The 23,954-nt window shown below is 43.4% G+C and overlaps 1 protein-coding gene across 1 annotated transcript in view; it reads right to left on the bottom strand.

Annotated features, from left to right (window-relative positions):
* The window catches only part of ST18 (ST18 C2H2C-type zinc finger transcription factor), a 52,081-nt gene that overhangs the window by 18,440 nt on the left and 9,687 nt on the right, over nucleotides 1-23,954 (bottom strand). The window contains exons 5-8 of the mRNA XM_069600018.1: nucleotides 21,851-22,038; nucleotides 19,440-19,651; nucleotides 9,600-9,845; nucleotides 894-1,009 (exon numbers count right to left, since the gene is read on the bottom strand). Of these exons, the coding sequence (XP_069456119.1) occupies nucleotides 894-1,009; nucleotides 9,600-9,845; nucleotides 19,440-19,651; nucleotides 21,851-22,038 (762 nt within the window). The remainder of the gene's footprint in view (nucleotides 1-893; nucleotides 1,010-9,599; nucleotides 9,846-19,439; nucleotides 19,652-21,850; nucleotides 22,039-23,954) is intronic.

Here is a 23,954-nt window from a genome sequence, read left to right on the forward strand (position 1 = left end):
TACGGCCTCAGCAGAACTCTGCACACTGCTCTTCCCCAAATAGCCCAGCACTAGCTCATATTTCTGCTCAAACATGTGGTCTGTTCATGGAAAACTTGCAACCAGGCCATCTTCTCAGGCCCCTTGTCCTGGCCCCGCCTTCTGACTCTGTCTCTGTCTCTCCGGGCCGCCTGGTCCTGGGGCTCGGCATAGGGCCTTCTGGTCCAAGCAACCCTTCCTGATGAACAACCCACTGCAACTTGACCAGTACTACCTGCCTGGGTCTTTCAACTCTCCTGAGTCATAGAACTCCTTGAGAATGTAACAAAACCCATGAACTCCCTTCCCAAATAACATGCTGCAGGAAGCTTTCAGTTTCTGGGCTTCCCTGGTGGCTTGGACAGTAAAGAATCTGCGTGCATTGCAGGAGACCTAGGTTCGATCCCTGAGTTGGGAAGATCCCCTGAAGATAGGAATGGCAACCCACTCCAATATTCTGGCCTGGAAAGTTCCATGGACAGAGGAGCCTGATGGGCTACAGTCCTTGGGGTCACAAAATGTCAGATACAGCTAACTGACTAACACTCACACAGACTATCTCTAGCCCTAACTTGGCTCCTCTGAAGTCAGGGAATGTCAGATTAAAATCTCTGATCAGAACATAAACATTTCTAATTGTTTTACATATTTTGTTTTTCAATTTGACTTTTAATTCCCTTAGCACAAGATCAAATCATGCACCTTTTTTTCATAATCCTCTTAGTTCTGAGTAGAGGTCTAGGTACACATAGCATATTTAACTATCGGTCAGTCAAAATTGCCCTAAAGCAGTGTCAAGTCAGCTCCATAAGCCAAGGTGTTATTACTCAAGGCTTTGATCAGGAGTCTCCATTCTAGAACCACAGGTCACTCACGTGATGAGTTCTTTCTTGAGATCTCTGGTGTGGAGCTTGGGTTTAGGGCTTGGTATGGAGGCCTCTCCAGAGAACTTCTTTTCCTCTAAATTTTCTAGAGAGCTCACTGGGTCTTTCTGGAAAAAAAAATATAGAAGCACACAAGGTATTAGGAAACCCTGGAAAAACAATTGTATTTGAGGTCATCGGGGTCAAATCTGAGTTTTGGCTTAAAGACTTAGATGACATCCTTCACTGGATTTGTACACAAAATAAAAAAAAAAATTATAAGGGTACACCTGGGATGCCATGGACCTTTATCCTTGGTAAAGAATGAGAAATTATAACTCGAAGGCCCAATTTTTAAAAGTTCACATGTTGGCAGATAAAACTACAGAGGAATTTCTTGAGCCATGTAAATAAGTTAATATTTTAAAATATTAACTTCAATATATTTCACGTTTTACAGTATAATAAACATTTCCTAGAGAGCATGGAAATAGTTCTCTATGTACATAGTGCGCGAGTTTGCTAAGTCACTTCAGTCATGTCTGACTCTTTGTGACCCCACATACTGTAGCCCACCGGCCTCCTCTGTCCTTGGGATTCTCCAGGCAAGAATACTGGAGTGGGTTGCCATGTACACAGTAGGCACTGGTAAGACAAGAAATTCTGCAAAAAATGAATCACAAAAATTTTTAAATAGAGAACGAAGAAGTAAATTTAGCTTATTAAAATGTCCTTCCTGATATGCAAATAAGATTTAAACTATTTGCTTAAATGCATAGTGGCTGAGTCCACAATGTCTCGGCAACGTTTAGCTTGATTTTTCTGGACACCTGTTTTTAGTCTCACATCAATTCCTTACTGTTTTCCTTAAGCTACCTCTTTTGCTAAGTTGGTTTTTTCTCATGTTTTCACTCTCTCAATGGACTGTCTTGTTGGATTATCATTAATTTTCACGGTCTCCTTTTAAGCTTAGTACTGATCCTGATTTCATAAGGAAATCTCATCAATCCTTTCACATCACTTATTTACCATCTGATATATTATTGTCAGACAACTAATGATGGTTTCACTCAAACACATAATTAGTTTACTTTTATCATTAAGCTTATTTTCAGTAAATGTAATATTTTCTGGATTTAATATTAAAATCAGATTAACTACTACTAAAAAAAACAAACTGTCTCCTAAATCTCAAAAGTATTGATCCGTTTAAGATGAGAAAACAATTTTGAGTTGTTGAGGGCAAATCTCATTTAAATCGCATGGACATGACATTGCAAGGGTAAATACAATTTTAATCATTCTGAGTTGACACTCAAAATCAATGGAAAAACAAAATCCGTGGATTTTCCCAATCTAAGAAAAATTCTAAGCCTTGATCTCAGTTATAAAGGCAAATGTAATTTTCTTCATTAATTACCTGGGCAACAGTTCAATTGATTATTTTACACCAGGCCACACAGTGGTGAAAACATGCGTGAATGACCTCAAGAAACAGGATCTTCAGAGCAAATTAGTAAAACCTGGTTTGGTCTAATTTCTTTTTTTCATATTATTTTTAATACTGAGTATTCCATTTTGAATTATTGATAAATGTTTGAAACTAGTAGCAGAAAATCATACACCATTAAAAAAACAAAGAGAAATGGGTGCTTGATGATCGCGTCTATTAAGGTACAAGGAGAAGGGTTATTTTAATGCTGCTTCTGTGAAATCTATAGAAAACAAGTGAATGATGGTTATCCTTTTCACATTTCACAATGTGACTAGAGCGAAGCAATTCCTAATTATAAGACCTTAAACTGGATTCACTATTTTAAACAAATATTATTTGCTATTCATTTGCTGTGCTGGGTCTTCATTACTGCCTGGGCTCTTCTCTAGTGGTGGCGAGCAGTCCATGGACTTTTCATTGCAGGGGCTTCTCTTGTGGAGAGAAGCTTGTGGAGCACAGACTCTAGGTGCACAGGTACTTCAGCAGCTGCAGCTCCTGGGCTCCAGAGCACAGACTCAGGAGTTGTATCACACGAGCTTAGTTGCTCCGAGGTACGTGGGATCCTCCTGGACCAGGGATCGAACCCGTATCTCTTGCATTGGCCGGTGGATTCTTTACCACTGAGCCACCAGGGAAGCCCCCAGATACACTATTATCCATTTCATTTGGAGGTGCCTGGATTCAGCGTGGGTAGTGTTTTCCACTATAATTTACAAAGCGTCTTGGCCTTTTGAAAGTGGATACAAACGTATATCCAATGACCTCTTCTGCTAAGTTGATATTTTGTAATGCTTTTACTCACTGGATGGGATTGTTATTAACTGATCCAAATTCAGTGTTGGATCATTACTAATTTTCATGGCCTTCTTTTCAGTTTAGTACTGATCCTGACTTCACAAGAAAGACAAAGAACAGACTTTGTTTTTCTGATCAGATGCTAGATTTTTCACAAAAATGGCGTAAAGCAGAAAAGAGCTATTTTATTATTTTCTTTGTGATAGAAATTAACAAAGCATCTCTAAGAAGGCATGTACATTCACCGATGAACGTATAAAGCTTATCAGCTGTTGTTTGTTGAATCTGCACACTGTGGAAAACAAGGGAATAAGAGATTCTGGAAGGAATAATCATCTATGAGAGCTTAACTTACTATCTCAAATGCATTCAAAGTTAATTCTTGCAGAGTATATGGTATTTAACAGCACAGTAAAATGTGGTGCTGTTTCAACAGAATAATCTTATTGGATATGACCTTTTAAATATTTTGTAACTTCCTTAAAAAATTATGGACTCTTGGATATGCAATCGCATTATGAAATGATTGTCTCTCCCTTCCTCCTTTTTTTTTTTTTCTTTTGGCTCAGCATTCTACCTCTAGAAACTTGCAGAGAGCATATGTATTAAAATGCAGGTGACCCTCATTATAAGAATGTTTAATTTTGTTACAGAAGCATTGTATATCATATAAACTCTTAAACTGCATACCATAAAAAATATGTCAACATCATTTGTCAGGTTTTTTTTCAAAATTTATAGCATCCTTTTGAAAATAATAATTTATATTGGAGATACATAAGAGAAAATGTGGCATACATATATGTGTGTTTAGAGAGTGCATGGGTGCGATGAAATTCCTTTAATGTACAATAGGAGTTTATATTGATTTTAGTAAAAACCAGAACATAATGAGAGCATGAATAACAGATAATAGCATCTGGCACTTTTAACATCTGAAGTCTTTGGAGAACTGACAGTTGAACAAAACTGACAGCTCTAGTTATTTCTCAGCACTTTCCTTTCGAGATAGTTTGAGTTTTTTCCAGATTCAGGATTTTTTTTTTAGGGGGCATCTGGACAGGCTATTTCACTGAGAGAGACAGACAATATTTTCTGAAAATTACCACCAAAATTAAGCAACTGTTGTGCATATGAACAAGATAACAATGAATTAGAAATAATCACCCAGTTTCTGGTCAGGAGTACAGGCGTGAGTGTTGTGTGGGGTGGGGGGTGTGGGAGGTGTGGGGGCTGTGAGGGTGTGGGGCGTGTGCAGTGTAAGGGGTGTGTGGAGTGTGGGGTGTGTGGAGTGTGTGCAGTATGAGGGGAGTGTGGGGTGTGTGGAGGGTGTGTGGGGGTATGTGGGGTATGGGGCTGTGTGGGTGTGGGGTGTAAGGGTGTGTGAGGGGGTATGGAGTGTGTGGGCTGTGGTTGTTGGCGTGTGGAGTGTGTGGGGTGTGGGTGTACGGTGTGTGGAGGGTGTGTGGAGTGTATGGGGTGAGGGGTATGAGGGTGTGTGGGTGTGGGGTGTGAGGGGATACGAGGGGGTGTGGAGTATGTGGGCTGTGGTTATAGGTGTGTGTGGCGTGTGTATGGAGTGTGGGGTGCAGGGTGTAAGGGTGTGAGGGGTTGTGGAGCATGTGGAGTGTGGGTATGTGGTGTGTGGAGTGTATGGGGTGTGGGGTGTGAGGGTGTGCGGGGTGTGGGGTGTAAGGGGGTGTGGGGGTGTATGGGGTGTGAGGGGGTATGTGGGGTATGAGGCTGTGTGGGTGGGGTGTAAGGGTGTGTGAGGGGGTGTGGAGTGTGTGGCCTGTGGTTGTAGGTGTGTGAGGAGTGTATACAGGGTGTGGGGTGTAGGGGTGTGTGGGCTGTGTGGGTGTATGTGGGGCTTGGGGCTGTGTGGGTGTGGGGTGTGAGGGTGTGTGGAGTGTGTGGGGTGTAGGGTGTAGGGGTGTGCGGGGTGTGTGGAGAGTGTGGAGTGTGTGGGTTATGTGGGGTATGGGGTGTGTGGGTGTATGGGGTGTGGCGTGTAGGGGTGTGTGGGCTGTGTGGGGGTATGTGGGGTTTGGGGCTGTGTTGGTGTAGGGTGTGAGGGTGTGTGAGGGTGTGTGGGATGTGAGTGTGTAGGGTGTGGGGTGTGGGGTGCAGGGTGTAGGGGTGTGTGGGGGTATGTGGGGTTTGGGGCTGTGTGGGTGTGGGGTGTGAGGGTGTGTGGAGTGTGTGGAGTTGAGAGCAGCCCAGGTTCACAGAGCACCCTGGGACCCTGAGCAGCATCTCGGCAGAGCTCCCGGGAAGCACAGCCAGGACCATCCGTCCCTGGTTTGCGTGGTCACTGGCCATGTTCTGCACCAGGGCTCAGAATTCTGGTCCTGCCATCCTGAGATGGCACCTGGTCCTGGCACCTGGTCCTGACACCCAGGCCCATTACTAAATTTCTATATGACCAAAGAACAGCAAGTTCACTCCATCTGGCTTCAATTTCCTTCTCTAGAAACTTTGGTAAGAATCCTGCTCTTCAGATTAGTCAGGAGAGTGAGACACTGTAGAGAAAGAGCCATCATCCTTATTCTGACTCAGTGTGGCCACCCTGTGCTACCTTCGCAACGAGGACATTGACTACCATCGATTTCTACAAAATAGTAACTATTGAGCATCAATTCTGGGATTCAGAACAGAATGTGAAAAATACGCTCTTTATTTCACACATGCAAATCACCTTGGCATGGACTCAGGAACAAAGAGCAGGGGTAAGGAACCGTCCCAGGGCTCCTGTCCCAGGGCTTACAGGGATTCAGAAGCACTTTTGTGTATGTCCTGTGGGGATAGCACTCAGCAGTCAACCACCCACGCTCAGACCCTGACAATAGGCACTGAGCTTAAAAACTACCTTGTCAACTCAAACCTAGCCCAAGCCCTAGGACTCCAGGAACTCAGGATCTCCAAAGCCGTCTTTGTTCTTGTTATAACATCGAACTTCCAGTAGCTTGTCAATCCCAGATGTCAGATGTGTGCTGTGTGCTAAGTCACTTCAGTCATGTCTGACTCTTTGCGACCCCAGGGACTATAGCTGGCCAGGCTCCTCTGTTCATAGGATTCTACAGGCAAGAATACTGGAGTGGGTTGCCATTTCCTTCTCCAGGGCATCGTCCCAACCCAGGGATCGCACCCATGTCTCTTATGTCTCCTGCATTGGCAGGTGGGTTCTTTGCCACTAGCTCCACCTGGGAAGCCCAGATGTCAGATAACTTAGGTTGCAAGTTGTAGCAGTGAGCATGCACTAGCAGACCTGAAGGGAGTAAGCCGCTCTGAAAAGAGCAGAGGTCTAATCGAAATGATCCATCTTCCCTATGACTGCGCTGGGACATCAGCTCCATCAGCATTAGATAGGAACGGGCCCCAGCCGAATCCACAAAGCTGCCCAGATGACTCCTCACATGTTTCTAAAGAGAGAATATTTGTTATGAGACTTCACTTTCCGCTGAGTGATAAGAAGTACACACAGCCAAGGAGGTCCCCAAGGTACCTACTCAACCCCCAAGCGGCAGGAGTGCCCCAGAATATAAGGGGTACCCTGCAGACATTGCTATAGAAATTCTGGTGGTGGTTTACAGCTAAGTCATGTCCAACTCTTGCAACCCCATAGGCTGTAGCCTGCCAGGCTCCTCTGTCCATTTCCAGGGATTTTCCAGACAAGAATACTGGAGAGGGTCATCATTTCCTCCTCCAAGAGATCTTCCTGACCCAGGGATCAAACCCGCATTTCTCGCGTCCTTTGCATTGGCAGGCAGGTTCTTTACCACTGAGCCATCAGAACCTATGTCAAATGACCCAAAGACTCTGAAAGGGAGCAAAACAAAGAACTTTGCTTTGTTACTGGTGGAGACTGGACCAGATGTCTGACTCTGTGCAAGCAGAAAAGAGACTTGGGGTGAACAGTGACCTTGGCTGGTATGCAGTGGGGTTGCAAGGGAGAGGAAGAGAAAGTCCAAGCCCCCAGCACATGGCACCAAGCCTCTCCAACGTGGGGGGTTTTGTCCCAGCAGACTTGCCCAAGAACAAGGATGTACTAACGGTCACTCTGTAAGGGACCGTCCTCCATGCCACACATTTTTGACTGGACCCCACCTCCAGGTCTCATAGCTGGGATTAGGTGCCCTCATTTGGGAGTGGTTTAGGCAGGAGACTGGTTGGCAATAGGGGGTTCTCCTGGACTGGGGGTGTCCCTGACCCAGAAGAATCACCATCCTTGCTCTCATCTGGGCTGTGCTTCCAAAGGATCCACCCCCACCACCTCATCTCCACTTCAGACCCCAGTGTGGAGTGATGGCAAGTGTGAATGTAGGCACATTTCTGGATTATATGGCAATGACATAAACAAGGTGTAACCTTGGGGACTTTGCACAAGCTGACCAGGGAATGCGGAGGAGGACAGAGACACATGTTCACCAATTCTCGCTCACCACCAGAGGCAAACCAGCTTCTTACACTTTGCAGGGTCTGTTTTACATTAAAGTTGAATGTGTATGATTTAAGAAAGTTTTTCTAAAGTAGTGTTATGATAGATTAACTCAAACCATCCCTAAATACGTGGGTGAAATGGATGACCCACAGAGATGTTATGGGGAGGGAGGTGGGAGGGGGGTTCATGTTTGGGAACGCATGTAAGAATTAAAGATTTTAAAATTAAAAAAAAAAAAGCCAAAGAAAGGACAGTGATTAAGCCCCACATGGCAGAATCTAACTGGAACCTGCTGCCGTGGGAGATCCCTGCCCTCCTGGGAAGGTGTGGCTGGTGGTGACGGAGACGCAGACCTGCCTTGGGTCCTGGGGGCTCCTTCAGGCCACCCCCGGTCCAGCTATTCTGCATGCCTGCTCAACTGCTCACTCACCCAGGAGCTTGGCTACAGGTTGGTTCTCCTACCAGATGGGTGTCCTACATCCTCGGGGCCAGTCTTACTGGACATGGGGATGCCGACGAAAGTGTGGAGGGGGAGGGTGGGGGGAAGGACAGCAGGGGAACAGAAAACACCCCAATTTTGTGATCACTGCCACTACCACTGACTCATGCCCAGAGATGTTAAGCAAGATGCTAAAGTCACACAGGGAACTATACTCAGTATTATGTAATAATCTGTAAGGGAAAAGAATCTGAAAAAGAATACACACACATACACATACATATGTAGAGTGAGTAGTGTTAGTCGCTCAGTCGTGTCCGACTGTTTGTGACCCCATGGACTGTAACTCGCCAAGCTCCTCTACCCATGGGATTTCCCAAGCAAGAATACTGGAGTGGGTTGCCATTTCCTCCTCCAGGGGATCTTCCCGACCCAGGGATCGAACCCCAGTCTCCTGCATTGCAGGGAGATTTTTTACCATCTGAGCCACCTGGGAAGCCCATGTATATGTATATGTATACGTATATGTATATGTATATGTATATGTATGTGTATATGTATGTGTATATGTATGTGTATATGTATGTGTATGTATATATGTATGTGTATGTGTATATGTATGTGCATATGTATATTATCTGAAGCACTGTGCTGTACTCTTGAACTTATATGATATTGTAAACCAATTATACTTCAATAAAAAATAAAGTGTATGCTAAAATTAAATTAGCCTCCCTCCAAAGTCTCTGAGCTTCACAAATCTGAAAAAGGGGGATGATGCTTACTTCCAAATGTCTACTTCAGTTCTTCAAATGTGTCAGCTGGCAAACACCAAGACTTCCCTAGGACAGACAAAATCACTTGCAGGAAGGCTGGGGTCACATGTGCAGTGACCCAGAGGCTAACCAGTGGAGGATGTGGCCGTGAACTCTTTGGAATGACACTGAGTCAGGGCTCATCAGACCCACCCCTAGGGGCTCCAGCCATGAGAGGAAGCTGATGGCTTCCTGCACAACATCTGACTTCCAGGGTGACACCACCTCCAGGGATAACCCAGCCCACAAGTCTGGGGTTGCCACAGCTGGGACACCCAGTAGCCAAGATCAGTCCCTGGACTACAGCTTTGCATGGAGGGATGCCTACACCTTCCCTCTGTGAAACCATGGAAGGGAATTTGACAAGAAGCATCCCTGTACAGATTTGCTCTCGTGTTCCAGCCTCTGGTGCAGTGACGCATGGGCTCATGGCTCACAGGCTGCTGTGTCCCCAGGATAGATGACACCACCTCTCAGCGCACATAACTCAACCCTTAACGGTGATATGACAGACTCTAATGACATCTCGTTCTAGGCAAGGGGTGGGAAATGTTGAATTCATTTGTAAATACCTCCTGAAATTTAAAATCATCGCTTTACCAAAATAAAAATCCAGCTACAGAATTACGTGTTATCTAAATAAGATGGTGAGAAACGGTGCAGGAGGAATAAGTGAACCACGCTCTCCGATCACGCTCTGTCTCCAACTTATTGACCGACACTGGAACAGTACCTCTTTCTCCTCCTCCGTCTTCCCGTGGGCTTTGCTATAGTTGATGGGCGTATCCCAGCCCTCGTGGTCACACAGGGCCTGGTAGAAGGCTGCGTTAACCAGAAGGCTGCTGGTTTTGAACGGGGAAGAGGAAGCAGTTGGAACAGAAGGGTTAGTGGAAGTTAGGGGTGCAGCTTTGTCCAGGATTCGAGCTTTTTTCATGCTCAAGTCCAATGTGCCATTCTCATCCACTTCTATCTCAGCCCCCTGTGTATAACAGGAAACAAAAAAAACCATGTAAGCAGTTTGCAGTGGTAGCCTGGCCATGTGGGGCTTTTAAGGGATCATTTTAAATGCAAGCTTTTATGGAAGTATATCTGATTTTAAATCTCGCTTTCTGATTCGCTTTGGTTAATGTTCAATTCTTAGGCAGACTTTTCAGGGCAGCCCCATTAGGGAGTTTCGTGTTTCTGGGTTTAAGCAATGTAAGCCTGAATATAAGTAAGATGGTCCAAATACTAAATGTACTGGCTAAACGTATTTTATCTTTTCTTTTTAAGTTTAGCTTTAAATCTTCCTTTCTAGTTTGCAGAATTATCACTCCCAATTCATCCTTTAAAGCATTAACACTGGAGTTAATAAAGAGACACACTATCCCCCTCCCAACATGAAAACCATGCAAAAAACAGCCAGCTGGGAGAGAATTTTTATTGGGAAATATTAGAGCCATATTAGATCACTGTGGCAGTGACATTTTACCCTGGGTGACTTGAACCAGAAGAGCTTGGTTAACTCACGGGGGGCGGGCTGGGGGAGGTGGGCAGTGCACGCCTAGTTCCCCCTCGGGGCCGTGAAGTGGCAGCTGGCAGCATGATGAGGGTGGGGGTAGGAGGTTAAGTTCTACATTGAAAACTCCAGAATAAAGGTGATTATTTTCCAGATACTCAGTATGAGACCTTAATTCTGCCTCACAACATTTCTCCTCGGGAGACCTTGGCTAGGCTTCGTTTTGTTTTTAAGGTTCAAGTGCCAACAAGGTCCCCATGCATCCTGGCCCTTCTGCAAGTCACGTGCCCGAGGATGGTGTGCACGATCCTGAATCGTGAACGCTGCCAGACAGTAACTCCCAGGATGCTCAGAGAGCGAGCTTGTTACCCTCCTAAGTGGGTCAAAGGAATACCTTCCCCGGGTTCTCATTGCCGTCCGTCAATTCACAATTAACTTCTAGACAATGTCTCTCCCCTGTTTCTTTTGTCTGGAAAAGCAGGAGAGTTCCCTGAATATGTTCCTAAAATCCCTAACAGTTACTTCCCAGGGGTTTATTTTAACCCCCCAATTACGCTCTGCCCTTACCCCCTCCCCAACATTCCCACTGAGATGAGATCCACTGTACTGTTGCTGAATTAAAAAATAAAAGCATCTCTTCTGTCTGCTTGTTTTACCTGCAAAGTTTTTGTTCTCAGTCTCTCAGGTAAAGATGCTTTACGGTATCTATGGGAGGTAAATACACTTCTAATGTATTTGTACTAAGATGCTTTCGTCCTGTCTTTCTGTCCTTTTTAGTAAATAGTTTAATCTCCTGTGATAGTTTTAAGCCCTGAATTTCACAGTAGAGCTTATCCAGGATAATAACTTAGTAACCACCACATCTTATGCCATCTGTATAATATCAAATACGTTTTTATACCAGCATTAATAAACCTTAGTTACAAAAATCCAAGATATTAACCATATCTGTGCTGCACACTCTCTCCATGATACAATGCAGTCTGCCACAAGCACATCAAAACAACTTTTGGCTTCCACGCTAATATGTAACTATAGCAATGAAACAGAGCTATAGCAATCAAGTTTAATGGCCAATGTAAAGTAAAATGCTAAATATTGTAGTTGCTGACATTTTTTTCATAAAAAAATAAAAAACTTGGGTTAAGACTGCACAACCAACGCTCACATAAAATTCCAGACCTCTGTGACAGATGGCTTAGGAAAAAGGAGCCACGTGACTGGGCTGCAGCATTTTATAGTGCAAAACCCATAAATAGTGCAGATTCGAGCTTGCTAAAAAAAAAAAAAAAAAAAACCAACTATTCCAAGACAACACTAATATATATTTTAGTTTCTACAGGAAAAAGAAAACTTCCAATGAGTAAATGAGAAAACAAAAAACAAAAAACAAAAAACAGAGATTCTCAAAGTTGTGGTGGTTCTACATCTTGAGTAATCATGGGTTGATTGAAAAAAAAAATCATTCCTAATGTTTGAAAGAGGTGGTTTTCTGTGCCCCGCGCCCCAGCCGGCTGCTCTGAGCACCTGACTGTGCTGGGGAAGGGGAGGGGGGTAGCAGGCGGCCATGCGGGTACAGATGGGCTTTAAGTGAGCTCACAGATGCACTCGACAATTACACACAGCACCAGAGAAGGGCCCCTTTCTGCCCATGGATGGGTGGATCACACGTTTACTGCATGGATTTCATTCAGAGCAGTATCAATAGACATCATTTCTCTCTGTGCTTGAAACTCCACATGGCAGGGCGATAAGGAGGGGTTGGTGGTCGTGGGAGAGTCCATAGGAGGGGGAGAGGACAGCCCCACCAGACAGGGACCCCCAGCCTGACTCCTAAGATGCTCATTTCTCAAGGGGCTTAGTTCTTATTTTAATTATTTGAATTTTAAGCTTCTTGAGCCTGGTGTAACACTGCTCATATACTCTCCAACTTGGGAGCAACATCAGTGACCATGTAATTCAGCCACTTCTGAGTTAGAGATATTTCCTGTGATGTGTGTTGATTTTCAAAAGGATCGAGAAAGCACATAACATTTTCAAGCCATTACATTTAGGGCAAAAGAAAATGGAAAAATCTAGTGTCGCTGCCTTCAAGAAGCTTATGTGACACATATAGGACACTTTTAGTGAAATAGACTACAAATTATTATTTTAGTTTATATAATTTATATATAAATTATAAATTTTTATTCAGCTGAAAGTTGAGGTGATTATCTATGATAAGCCTTATCTGTACTATAAAATCAGTAGTGACTCAGATGTCTGCCAACAGAGGGACAATATAACACTGCACCTATTAACTGGCATGTTATGTGATCAGTAAAATGATAATTTCAAGGACTTTGTTTTGACAGGGAAAAGACTTCTGTCACTGAAGGCAGGAGGCAACCTGGAATTCTGGCTACACTTACAACTAGGGAAAATAGGAAGAAAATCGTTTTCTGAAGAATAATAAAAGGGAAAACACAGAAATTCTTGTGAGGATAGGCTAAGGGCTCTTTTCCTTGAATATTTCCCAGGAAAATGATAATATGATATTGTTTCAAAAATTTTAAAAAACTACCTTACACTCAAAGATGGTGACAAAGTAAATAAAAAACAAAACTGTAATTTTACTTTAAATGTTTTGATTATGAAAAGCATTAACTTCCAAGGCATTGGTAGAATACGATGGCCTTGTTTTCCTTATTTGGCATATTTTCCGATGTTAATAAGGAGAGGTTGAACCACCTCCTTGTTTTGTGACAGGGCTAAGACGAATGCAAGGGTTGGGGGGGGGCGGGCTCTGCAGACGGGTTTCTGCTGCATCTCTCCACTAAGGCTCTTCTGTTCCTGATTCAGGGGGGTTTTCTGTGGAAACATCTTCATATTGGAAGTCCTCTGAAACATGTTTTCAAAGTAGGCAGGGTATTGAATACAGTTCACTGTGCTAACAGAAAGTCCTTGGTAACAATACCCTGCCTACTTTGAAAACATGTTCCAGAGGACAAGCGTGTATATGTTAACACCAAGTTATTTATAGCACAGGGCACTCTACTCAATAATCTGCAATAATCTATATGGGAAAAGAACCTGAAAAAGAATGGATACATGTGTATGTACAATTGAATCAGTTTGCTGTATACCATAAACTAATACAGCACTGTAAGTCAACTATAATATAAAATAAAAATTAAGTTTAAAAATCTAATTAATATAAAAAAGTAAAATCCTCTTGCTCCTGAACTGTGGTGTTGGAGAAGACTCTTGAGAGTTCCTTGGACTGCAAGGAGATCCAACCAGTCTATCCTAAAGGTGATAAGTCCTGGCTGTTCTTTGGAAGGAATGATGCTAAAGCTGAAACTCCAGTACTTTGGCCACCTTATGCGAAGAGTTGACTCATTGGAAAAGATTCTGATGCTGAGAGGAATTGGGGGCAGGAGGAGAAGGGGACGACAGAGGATGAGATGAAATGGCTGGATGGCATCACTGACTCGATGGACGTGAGTTTGAGTAACTCCAGGAGTTGGTGATAGACAGGGAGGCCTGGCATGCTGCAATTCATAGGGTCGCAAAGAGTCGGACGTGACTGAGCAACTGAAATGAACTGAACTGAACTGATCCTCAAGAAAGGGTAGGCAAGGTACTAACAATAAACAAATGGGGACTTCCTGGTGGTCCAGTGGTTAAGACTCTGTGCTTCTTCTACAGAGGATATGGGTTTGGTCCCTGGTCAGGGAACTAAGATCACACATACCTCAAAAAATCAAATGAATAAATTAATAAAATAAATAAATGAACTGAAAACATCTTATTCTTACTAAATAGCAATTGAATATTAATATTAATACTATTAAGAGTATGATTCATGAGATATACTAATAGAAATCCTGTGATGGAATTCAGAAGAGAAGTAAGTGACTGATAGAAGGTAAAAAAGTAAAGTGTTGGTGTGTCAGTCACTCAGTCATGACTGAATCTCTATAACCTCATGGACTGTAGCTCACCAGGTGCCTCTGCCCATGGAATTGTCCAGGCAAGAGTACTGGAGTGGGTTGCCATTGCCTCCTCCAGGGGATCTTCCCAACCCAAGGATTGAACCTGGGTCTCCTGCATTGCAGGCAGATCCTTCACCACCTGAGCCACCAGGGAAGCTAAATTTATAATCTTTTTCCCTAAATCTTTGTCTGACACTTGAAGTCATAGTGAAAACTCTTGGTAGACCAGTAGTTTGTATACCAGAGAATGATAAATTTATCAAGGAGATCAAAAGTTAGGCATGAATTCAAGTTTTATCTCCAACAGTCGTAGCTGCGCCATTTAAGGGGCATTATTTAATATCTCTGCACTACTTTCTTCATCTGCAAAATGAGATGCCATTCAAGTATTCTTGGACTTCCCTGGTGGCTCAGATGGTAAAGAATCTGCCTGCAATGCAGGAGACCTGGGTTTGATCCCTGGGTTGGGAAGATCCCTTGGAGAAGGGCTTGGCAACCCACTCCAGTATTCTTGCCTGGAGAATCCCATGGACAGAGGAGCCTGGCAGGCTACAATCCATGGGGTCACACAGAGTCAGACATGACTGAGTGACTAAGCACACGGTACATTATGGGCAGAGGGCTCATTTATAGTGCATGACACATAGTAGGTATTCAGTAAACAACACAACTGATAATAATCATAATTTGATTGGGTTTTTGGACTCTAAGAGCTCTCGCCACGCTGTTCTACACAGAAGCAAAGCGGTGGTTTCCCCACACACATCGCTGGTTCTCTGAGATCCTGACTACAGTCCCTCAGAGCAGTTCACTCACATTGTGCAGCAGCATCTGACTTCACATTAAAGTTACTGAAAAAGGCTGATTTTGGATTCTAACCATCCCCAGAGCCGCCGGGCTATTTCTGAGAGAAGGCAGCAGGAGTCACGATGGGATAGCGTGTTGTTTCTCGGCCTTGTTCAAGTACAAAACAGACTTTGAACTTTAAACATTTCAAGCAAGTGTCAATTTTTTGTTTTCTTTTAAGGCACACTGTGCATATGCCACTTTGTCTAAACAGGTGGGGAAAACACCAAAACAAACAACAGAACACTTGGCAAGCGGCAGTGATTGGGATAAAGATAGACTGTGTGCCTGTTCCTACCTCTGCTGACGAGGGAGGAGGAGGAGGGTGGGGAGGAAGGAGGATGGAGCGGACTGCCCATACCCCCGCTGCTCACTCCTCCTGCTGCCTGGTTGTCCTCAGCCCTGTGCTCATCTCAGGAGCACCATCTCCAGACTCAAGGGGGAATGTCTGAAGCTGTGGTCCATCTATGTTTTGCAAACTCACAGGAATTCCACATGGAAATGAAGCACAGGCTACAAATCTCAGGACCAAGGACAGTTCCAGGATCACACTGTGGCTCATTCTTCAAACAGAAGTGTCCGTAACCACAATGATCTCCACTCGGTATTGCTATTACTAATTTTTCTCTGACTAGATTTCTCAAAGAGATACTTAAAACACGCACAGGTGATTTAGGCAGTGTGGACATGCTGTGTAAGTGCTGGACTGGATTTTAACAGGAGCAGTTCTTTCTAAGATCTACTTTCAGGATGTAGTGGATGTGAGCTCAGGCAGCAACTGACAGCGTTTGCCCTGGCACCTCCACCCAGGGCTGGGCGGTGAAGGAGGCGTGTGGGGTAAGCAGACACTCAGGTTGAGAAACTCAGGAAGAAGAACACTTCAGAATGTTCATAACGTGCTTCATTGTTTTTGGAAGAGGGTCTCTTGCCTCCCTGAGGTTTGCCTCTGCCCTCTTTTCTTACACAAGAGTAGGGATTTTGTATATCATGAATTCAGTTATCCTGGCAAACTTGGGGTGAGTTATGACTTTGCACATAGCTTGAAAGAATTTGTATTAGCCCTGATGAGTGGGTATAAAGGCAGTCTCAAGGTCAATGTCCTTTGGCTTGATTTTAACAAAGTCATGCCCACATGCAAGATTCATAACTTGTTCTCCTCTCAGGCTCTTTAAACGACTTCTGAGAAGCTCACTGGGGGAAGGAAAGGACCAGATGGAGGCAGAAGAAAATCAATCCTTTGTCAAAGTTCTGGTCAAATTCCCTACAGAGTCACCCACACCTCCCCTGGACCTCAGGAAAGGCCCCTCTGAAGACCTTGCTCTCCTCCTGCACTGACCACTTTTTTTGTCCTTCTTTGATAAGCTCCTTGAAGGCAGGGTCTCTGAGGGACTCTACTCTGTTGGGCAGAGCACCTACAGACTCTCCATTTGGGACAGCTGAATCCTCCTGCCAGAATCTCTCTAGTCCATCAACAGTGCTCCTATGCTCAGCTCCAGAAGTTGAGAATGGGGGAAAGCTGTGTATTTCTATATCTTGTTTTCCGAACTAGGAACTCAAGAGGTCTCTGGATTCTGATCAGCAAAAACAAACACACCAAACACCCACCATGGAGGAAGCCCTGCATCCTGGTGGAGAGAGAATCAGGCTAGTTTTCAGTGCGGAGCAAGATTGTTTACATTTAATCCTACATGAAACAAAGGGCACGGAGCAGAGGGCATTGCGGACAACAGAAACGGCCGGCACAGGGCACTGCTGGATTGGAGCCCATATTTCAGGGTTAATTACTTTGGCTTTCTCTCTTTCTCTCTCTCTCTCTTTTTTTTTTTTTTTTTTTTTGCTATAATAATTACTTTTTGTGGTTTCAGGAATGTATGAGGTTCTCTTTTAAGGTCAGAAAATAGAATCCAACCAGGATGGAATTCTGCAGATCGTTACAGTTGTGTGCAAATGCAGGCCTGGAGGAGAGTGGCACCAGGTGGCAGTGCAGGGGGCCACACTGATCCTGTTTACCACCCACGATGTCCGACGAGACAATGTTCATGGGGAAAAGGGTTTGAAAACTAACTGCCAGCATCGCAGATTCTCTGAAAACCGACTGCTGCACTTTCTGCCCCTTCCACTCTTATGGTCTCATCCGTGGCTGGGCTTCTGCAGTTAAGGTGTGGTTGACAGTTTTGGGGCTCGGACATTTGGGGGGTTCCTGTCATCTTTGTTGGATTCACTGCTTGGCTTCAGCAATTGATAGAACGTGGAGAATACAAAGGTAAAAGGCAGAAATTCGAAGGAACCAAACTGCATCTATCCACGTAGAGCCTTCACCCTACAACCATTCACACAAGCAAATTTAAGTAGCTTTAACCATTATAATACTGGCACTTTTTTTTAATGTGTGCGTGTGTGCTCAGTTGCTATAGTCATGTCTGACTCTTTAAGATCCCATGGACTGTAGCCCACCAGGCTCCTCTGTCCATGGGATTCTACAGGCAAGATTACTGGAGTGGGTTGCTATGCCCTCCTCCAGGAGATCTTCCTGACCTAGGGATCAAACTCATGTCTCATGCATTACAGATGGATTTTTTTACTGCTGAGTCACCAGGGAAGCCCCTTTATTCTTACGGGACAGCCTAAACTGACAATAAGGCAAATAAGAAGGAAGACAGTTTAGTATCACTCCAATGAGCTGCACATTAGAATATCCCTTTAAAAAGAAGAAATGCGTTCAGGTTTTTAAAAATGGATTTAAGAATAACCAAAGTTACATTCTAAAGAACCCAAAATCATTCATTTATGTAAATAATCTTTGACTGTGATTTCTGGAGAAATTGGAATTTTCTTTTTATTTTTGAGGCAATGTGTTTTTCTTTGTTTAAGGAACTCATTTGTTTAAAATGGTTTTTGAGTGGTTTTTGGCCACCAACTCTTCCTGGGGTTTACTTGGCTCAGACCTGTCCAGAAGCTAATTCTGATTCTTCTGTCAAATGCTCCATGCCACTGTGCGCCCTGCTCTCCTGAAGGCCTGGCACGCACACAGGTGAGCAGCTGACTGCACCGGGACGAGTTGAGCTTAAAGGGAAAGGGGAGCGAATGCCTGTGCTCAGTGAGTTTGGGTTAGAGTTTAACCGGGCCATCTTCCACCCAGAGCAAGGGGAACTCGCTTCTCTAATCACCACTTCTTTGGTGGCTCAGATGGTAAAGAATTGGCCTGCAATGCGGGAGACCCAAGTTTGATCCCAAGGTCTGGGAGATTCCCTGGAGAAAGGAATGGCTACCCATTCAAGTAGTCTTGCCTGAAGAATCCCATGGACAGAGGAGCCTAGCAGACTACAGTCCATGGGGTTGCAAAGAGTTGGACACAACTGAGTGACTAACACTTTCACTCTTCTCCAAACCAGCCTGGGCATGCTCTGTCAGCTAGCTTCTGCCAGCTAGGTAGGAAAACAATTTCTTTTAACAGCCTTCCATGTAGACAGACGTTACTGGCTCTAGCTGCCTGCGGCCAGTTCTGGCACCCCCATCACTGTTACTCTGGAGCATCATGACTCCCTCCTCAAAAGCCAACACACAAAGAAAGGATCTTTGATTTCTATTTTCATCAAGACATCCTAAACACAGATGTCTACTTCTCCTTGTTAGTTGGAGAGGAGAGGTTATTAGAGAAAGGTGATTAATTTTGTGAGCTTCAGAAAGATGGGGATCTTCAGAAACTTCCTAGAATTTAGTTCTGGATTTGAATTTGGGCCCTGAGCTCTCAAGAGCCCTTGATCCTTCTCTTGTTGACTTAATGGACCCAGGTTTTATGATGTCCTTTGAGAAAACTACAGTATCTCAGACCATTTTATGCTCTATGATGGTTCTACACACATGAATGAGATGTCATGAATTTTGCCACGTTTTACAAGTGGCAGTTTCATTAAACACATCCTACCATCTTTGATTCTCAGACAGCGAACAGTTTCCACTGTTCAGACAGAATAGCGCTGTCTGTGTTCATGCTGCTGTGGCCAGGACCCCAACACAAAAAGAGGTTTGGAATCCACTGGGCTCCCCAGCCAGTCTCCACACCCCCCACCCAGCTTCCTTGCACAACCTGCAAATGGGCCCTGGTCTCTCTGCTCCTTGAATCCACCAGGCTTGCCCCTTCCCAAGACAAAGGGGGCCAGGCCATGGGGGTGGTGAGCATGGCCAGGATTGCGGAGGCAGCCTATCCTCACGGCGAGCCGCTGGCCCCCCTCCGGGCTCTTGGCCTGCCTACCTTGGCGTGCAGACCCTGCTGTCTGTTGGCGAGGATGTCGGCGGCTTCCCGGCAGCGGGTGGACAGGTTCAGGATGGCCGCAGCTGCTGCGATGTGGGTGTCTTCACTGCGCTGGCCGGAGCTGTAGGAGCTGGCACGGCCTGGGCTCTGTGTGTGGGCGCCTGCACTCGGCAGCCGGGGGGGAAATTTCCCTGGACTGGAAAAATGCTTCGCTGTTGAAGAGAGATTTGATTAGCAATTGCACAAACATGGATTTACTCATTAAATAGACTTGTTTCAAAGACAGAACTTCTTGCATAAAAATACGTGAAGAATACGCAGAAACACAATCCATTCTCTCTGGGTACCTTAAATGAATGTTATTCAGATTGGTTTTCACTGGAGTTCATAGATCAAACAAGGTGACTGCTGAGAAAGGAGGCCTATTCACTTAATATTTTTTTGCATTTACACATTTTATGAGAAAAACTCTAACTCAGGTTACTGGGCACGTGCTCTGGCAGCACAGGTGGTAAAAATGGTAGATTCAAGTCTACGCTAGTGAAACTTATCAGGGACTAGAGAGGTATAAGGCCACAACATCCACAAACAGCGTAGGTACGAGAATCAGAGATCCCTATGGAGGAAATGGACTGTTTCATATTTGTTCTCACACTAACAATTTATACTTAGATTCAGAATTGCATGCTTTGCTATTTGTTTTGTGCTTAAATCAGAAGCTTCTCTTCCTCCAACTTGGTGGACCTGAGTAGATGATGAAGCTTTTTTTTTTAACTTCATTTTTGTGTTCAGGTGCAGGGCAGCGAGTAGGGGTGGGACTGAGCCCAAGTTCTCAAGGTGAACAGAAAAGCACTGAGTTATCAAGGCTGAGTCCTCCCTTATGCTTCTGCTATGGGTACCAGGGTATCCCTGAGAGAATTAAACGTGTTTCTCTTTACTCTGGGTGTTTGCAAACATCATTCAGGGACTGGGAGGCACATCCGAAATTTAATGTGGGCTATAAAGGCATTTGGCTGTTTTACTGTATGCAGTGTTTATTTTAAATATTTGATCATTATTTTTCATAAAATATAGTTTAAAACATTATCAAATATTATTCTTGTAGTTATATAAATGTCACGGAAAATTCTATTTTTTAAACCCACATCCAAATTATATGAATATTTAGAAGGCTCTTATTAACTAGTTTCACATGAATTAACATATATGTATGTGTGTATATTATATATATATATATATATATATATATATAAAATAAAACTATCTCCATATAGATACAAAACACTGTGTGTGTATTTGTGTGTATAATTTTCCCCTTGAATCTAATAGATTGTCAGTGGTTACCTATGTTGGTTATACTTTATTTTTAGTAAGAACAGGTAAAACAGTCTTTTAGAGTACACTGTACTCTAGTTGACGGACACACTCCTCCCTAGTCTGTTTAGCCAGCTGTTGGGTTCTATACCACATTCAAATTCTTTGAAAAATTTGATGATTCATATCACAGAAGGGAGAAACATTCTGTGTTTCCAAGAGCACCACATCTAGGTAACTATGTGTTAGATCAAAGGGAGTCCAGGGATCTGCGAAACACTGTGAAAAATTCATGGTCTATGGAGGACCCCAACTGGGAGATTATTTCCCTTTGTAGAAATCATTCCTGGATTTACTCCCAGGTGAAAAATCTCACCTATTCATTAGAATATTCAAGGACTCTAAACAACTGGAGAAAACTGTTAGTAAAAACATCAAGTTTTATGTGTTACAAGTACCTTTGCATTATGACCATCCATACAAATGTGTCATTGTTAGAGAATGAACACATTTCTGCATTAATTCTTAAATCTGTGGGTGAACATCTCCATAGCCACACTTCTTTTTTCCTAGTAAAATCTTGACTTTTGAATTATGAGTTTCCTCTTAGACTTTTCACTTTTTCTCTCACCTTAAGCCTGAAAGCTTTTGCTAATGCAAGTCATACTTTAGGTAGTATTTTGCTATTTGACCTATTAGATTTTCATAATTTTAATATGAATTTAAATTACTGTATTATAATAGCTATTGCAGTTTCCAGTGTACTAATCCCAATCCTGGATAAATGAGAATTAAATATTTTGTCAGAATTACTGTATTTAGATTCAACAATGGCACCATATTTATAGAATAATTAAAACACAAACTATTCACCATATTCTGTGTAACATCATGTAATATCAATAGTACTGATTAACTTAATTGTTATTCTTATTTCACTATATATTTTCTCTCCTCCCAGAAATAGTATATTACCTATTAAATATTGCTAAATATTACCAATAAATAATATATTACCTATTTAAATGCATCCCCTCCCATAACACACACATACACAAGATACATTTTGGGGGATAAGTATTGGAATTCAAGCTTACATTCAGGAAATGGTGGTGTTTTCCGACCTGTTTGTACAAGGGGGCATTTACCAAAAACCTGGGCATCAAAACTGGCGTAATCGAAGGGTACTTTTCCAAACTTCTCTTGCTCTTTAGACACCGTGGCTCTGGGAGAGTTGATGGCTTGTGATCGGAAGTTGAATTCGATCTGCTTCACCAAGCTCGTCCTGAAGAGAGAGGCACAGAGCTCGAGAGAAATAGGAGGACACTCTCAGTGAGCGTCCCAGAGTCAGAATATAAGCAGGGTGGATATGTCACACCTGTGGGTGCTACAGAGACATGCACTGGGGAAAAGCCAGACAGGGAGGAGGGACAAGGAGGTGCTTTGGGCCCTGGGTGGCCGAGTCGGGGGGTTTAGGGGGGCAGTTGTACATGGTTGGTCTGAGTCTCTCATCAGTAACAGAGAGAACATCATCCTCCACTCATTAACAAAGATGCTTAAGGAGCAAGTATGTGATGTCTATTTGCACTCTGAGCTACTTAGAGAAAAGGGTGTTACTACCACCAGGGGACTGATAAGGTGCACGCATCCCACTGTTCATCAGAGCAGCCGTGGAAGTCACGACCGTCGCTAGTGAGGAAATGCTATCATATTCTTTTTGGCAGAGCCAGCAGGACCCTGACGTCCAACAGGGTCAGTGTCAGCACCAGAGACTAGATTTCTGAACCATGAACTTCTGAGCCTTTTTACTTTTTTCCCCCAAGTTCAGAATAAAGGCTTTTGCTGTGTTAGGTAGTATTTCAATATTTTATCTATTAAATTGCCATTGTTTCAATATGAATTGAAATTACTATAATAGCTATCACATTTTTCAATAGAGTTATCTTAATCCAAGCTAAATATGACTTAAATATTCCTTTAGAATTACTGTCTCGATTAAACCAGGGCATCATGTCTGTGTAGCACTAATGTCAACGAAGGAAAACACAAATATTGTGGGGCTGTGGTCTAAGGCTAAAGAACACAAATATACCTTTCACAATTTAGTAGTATCAAAATTTATTATTTTTCTTATTTTTCCCACCAAAACATACTTTGCTCATCAGAATGTCAAAGTTTCTGTGATATGTCTTGGATTAGGTAAAAAGCTTGTGAGTGCTACATCAAAATATTTAAGTAATTAGTTGATCTTGTTATGGCATAAATAACTAGATTTATAGCCCTAATATTGCAGCAGTGTTCTAGCCTAAAATAATACATCTCTTTTAAGAAATGGGCAAAATGAAACAATGCTTTTTCTGTGTTTGATAAATACCCTCCTTAGGGAACTTCCCTGGTGGTTAAGGGGTTAAAAATCCAACTCCCAGTACAGGGAAAACAGGTTCAACCCCTGGTTAGGGAAGATCCCACATGCCATAGAACAACTAAGCCCTTTTACCACAACTACTAAAGCCCTCAGGCCTGGAGTCCACGCTCTGCAACAAGAGGGAAAGAAAGTCAAAATGTTAGTCATTCAGTCATGTCCGACTCTGTGCGACCCCAAGGACTGTAGCCCGTCAGGCTCCTCTGTCCATAGGATTCCCCAGGCAAGAATACTGGAATGGTTCGCCATTCCCTTCTCCAGGGGATCTTCCCAACCGAGGGATGGAACATGGGTCTCCTGTATTGTAGGTGGATCCATTACCATCCGACCCACCAGAGAAGCCCCTGCAATAAGAAGCCACTGAAACTGGAGAGCAGCTCCTGCCTGCCAACTAGAGAAAGCCCTGGAGGGAACAAAGACCCAGCACAGCCCCAAAAAAAACTTACTAAGGGAGGACCTGGAAAATACAGTAATACTGACAAAAACTCTTGTTATAAGATTTTAAACGGATAGCTACTCAGGAATTATCATGATCTTTGCTTGATTTATCTTTTTCACTCATGTAATTTTGATTCTTGGCAAAGTCATGCCAATTGGCCCTTTTAATTAAATCTACAGAAGCAAATATTAAGGGATACCATATCTTAAAAATGTTCCTAATAACTGTTTTTCTCAGCTCAGTGTCTCAGTAACAACAATGAAGATCTGGTTATCTGTTGTAATCCTGAAATCGTTTTTTTTCCTGCATGTGTGATTTTTGTGTTAATAAGTATATCATT

Source organism: Ovis canadensis, chromosome 9 (genome assembly GCF_042477335.2).
Source record: "Ovis canadensis isolate MfBH-ARS-UI-01 breed Bighorn chromosome 9, ARS-UI_OviCan_v2, whole genome shotgun sequence".
Taxonomy (NCBI): Eukaryota; Metazoa; Chordata; class Mammalia; order Artiodactyla; family Bovidae; genus Ovis; species Ovis canadensis.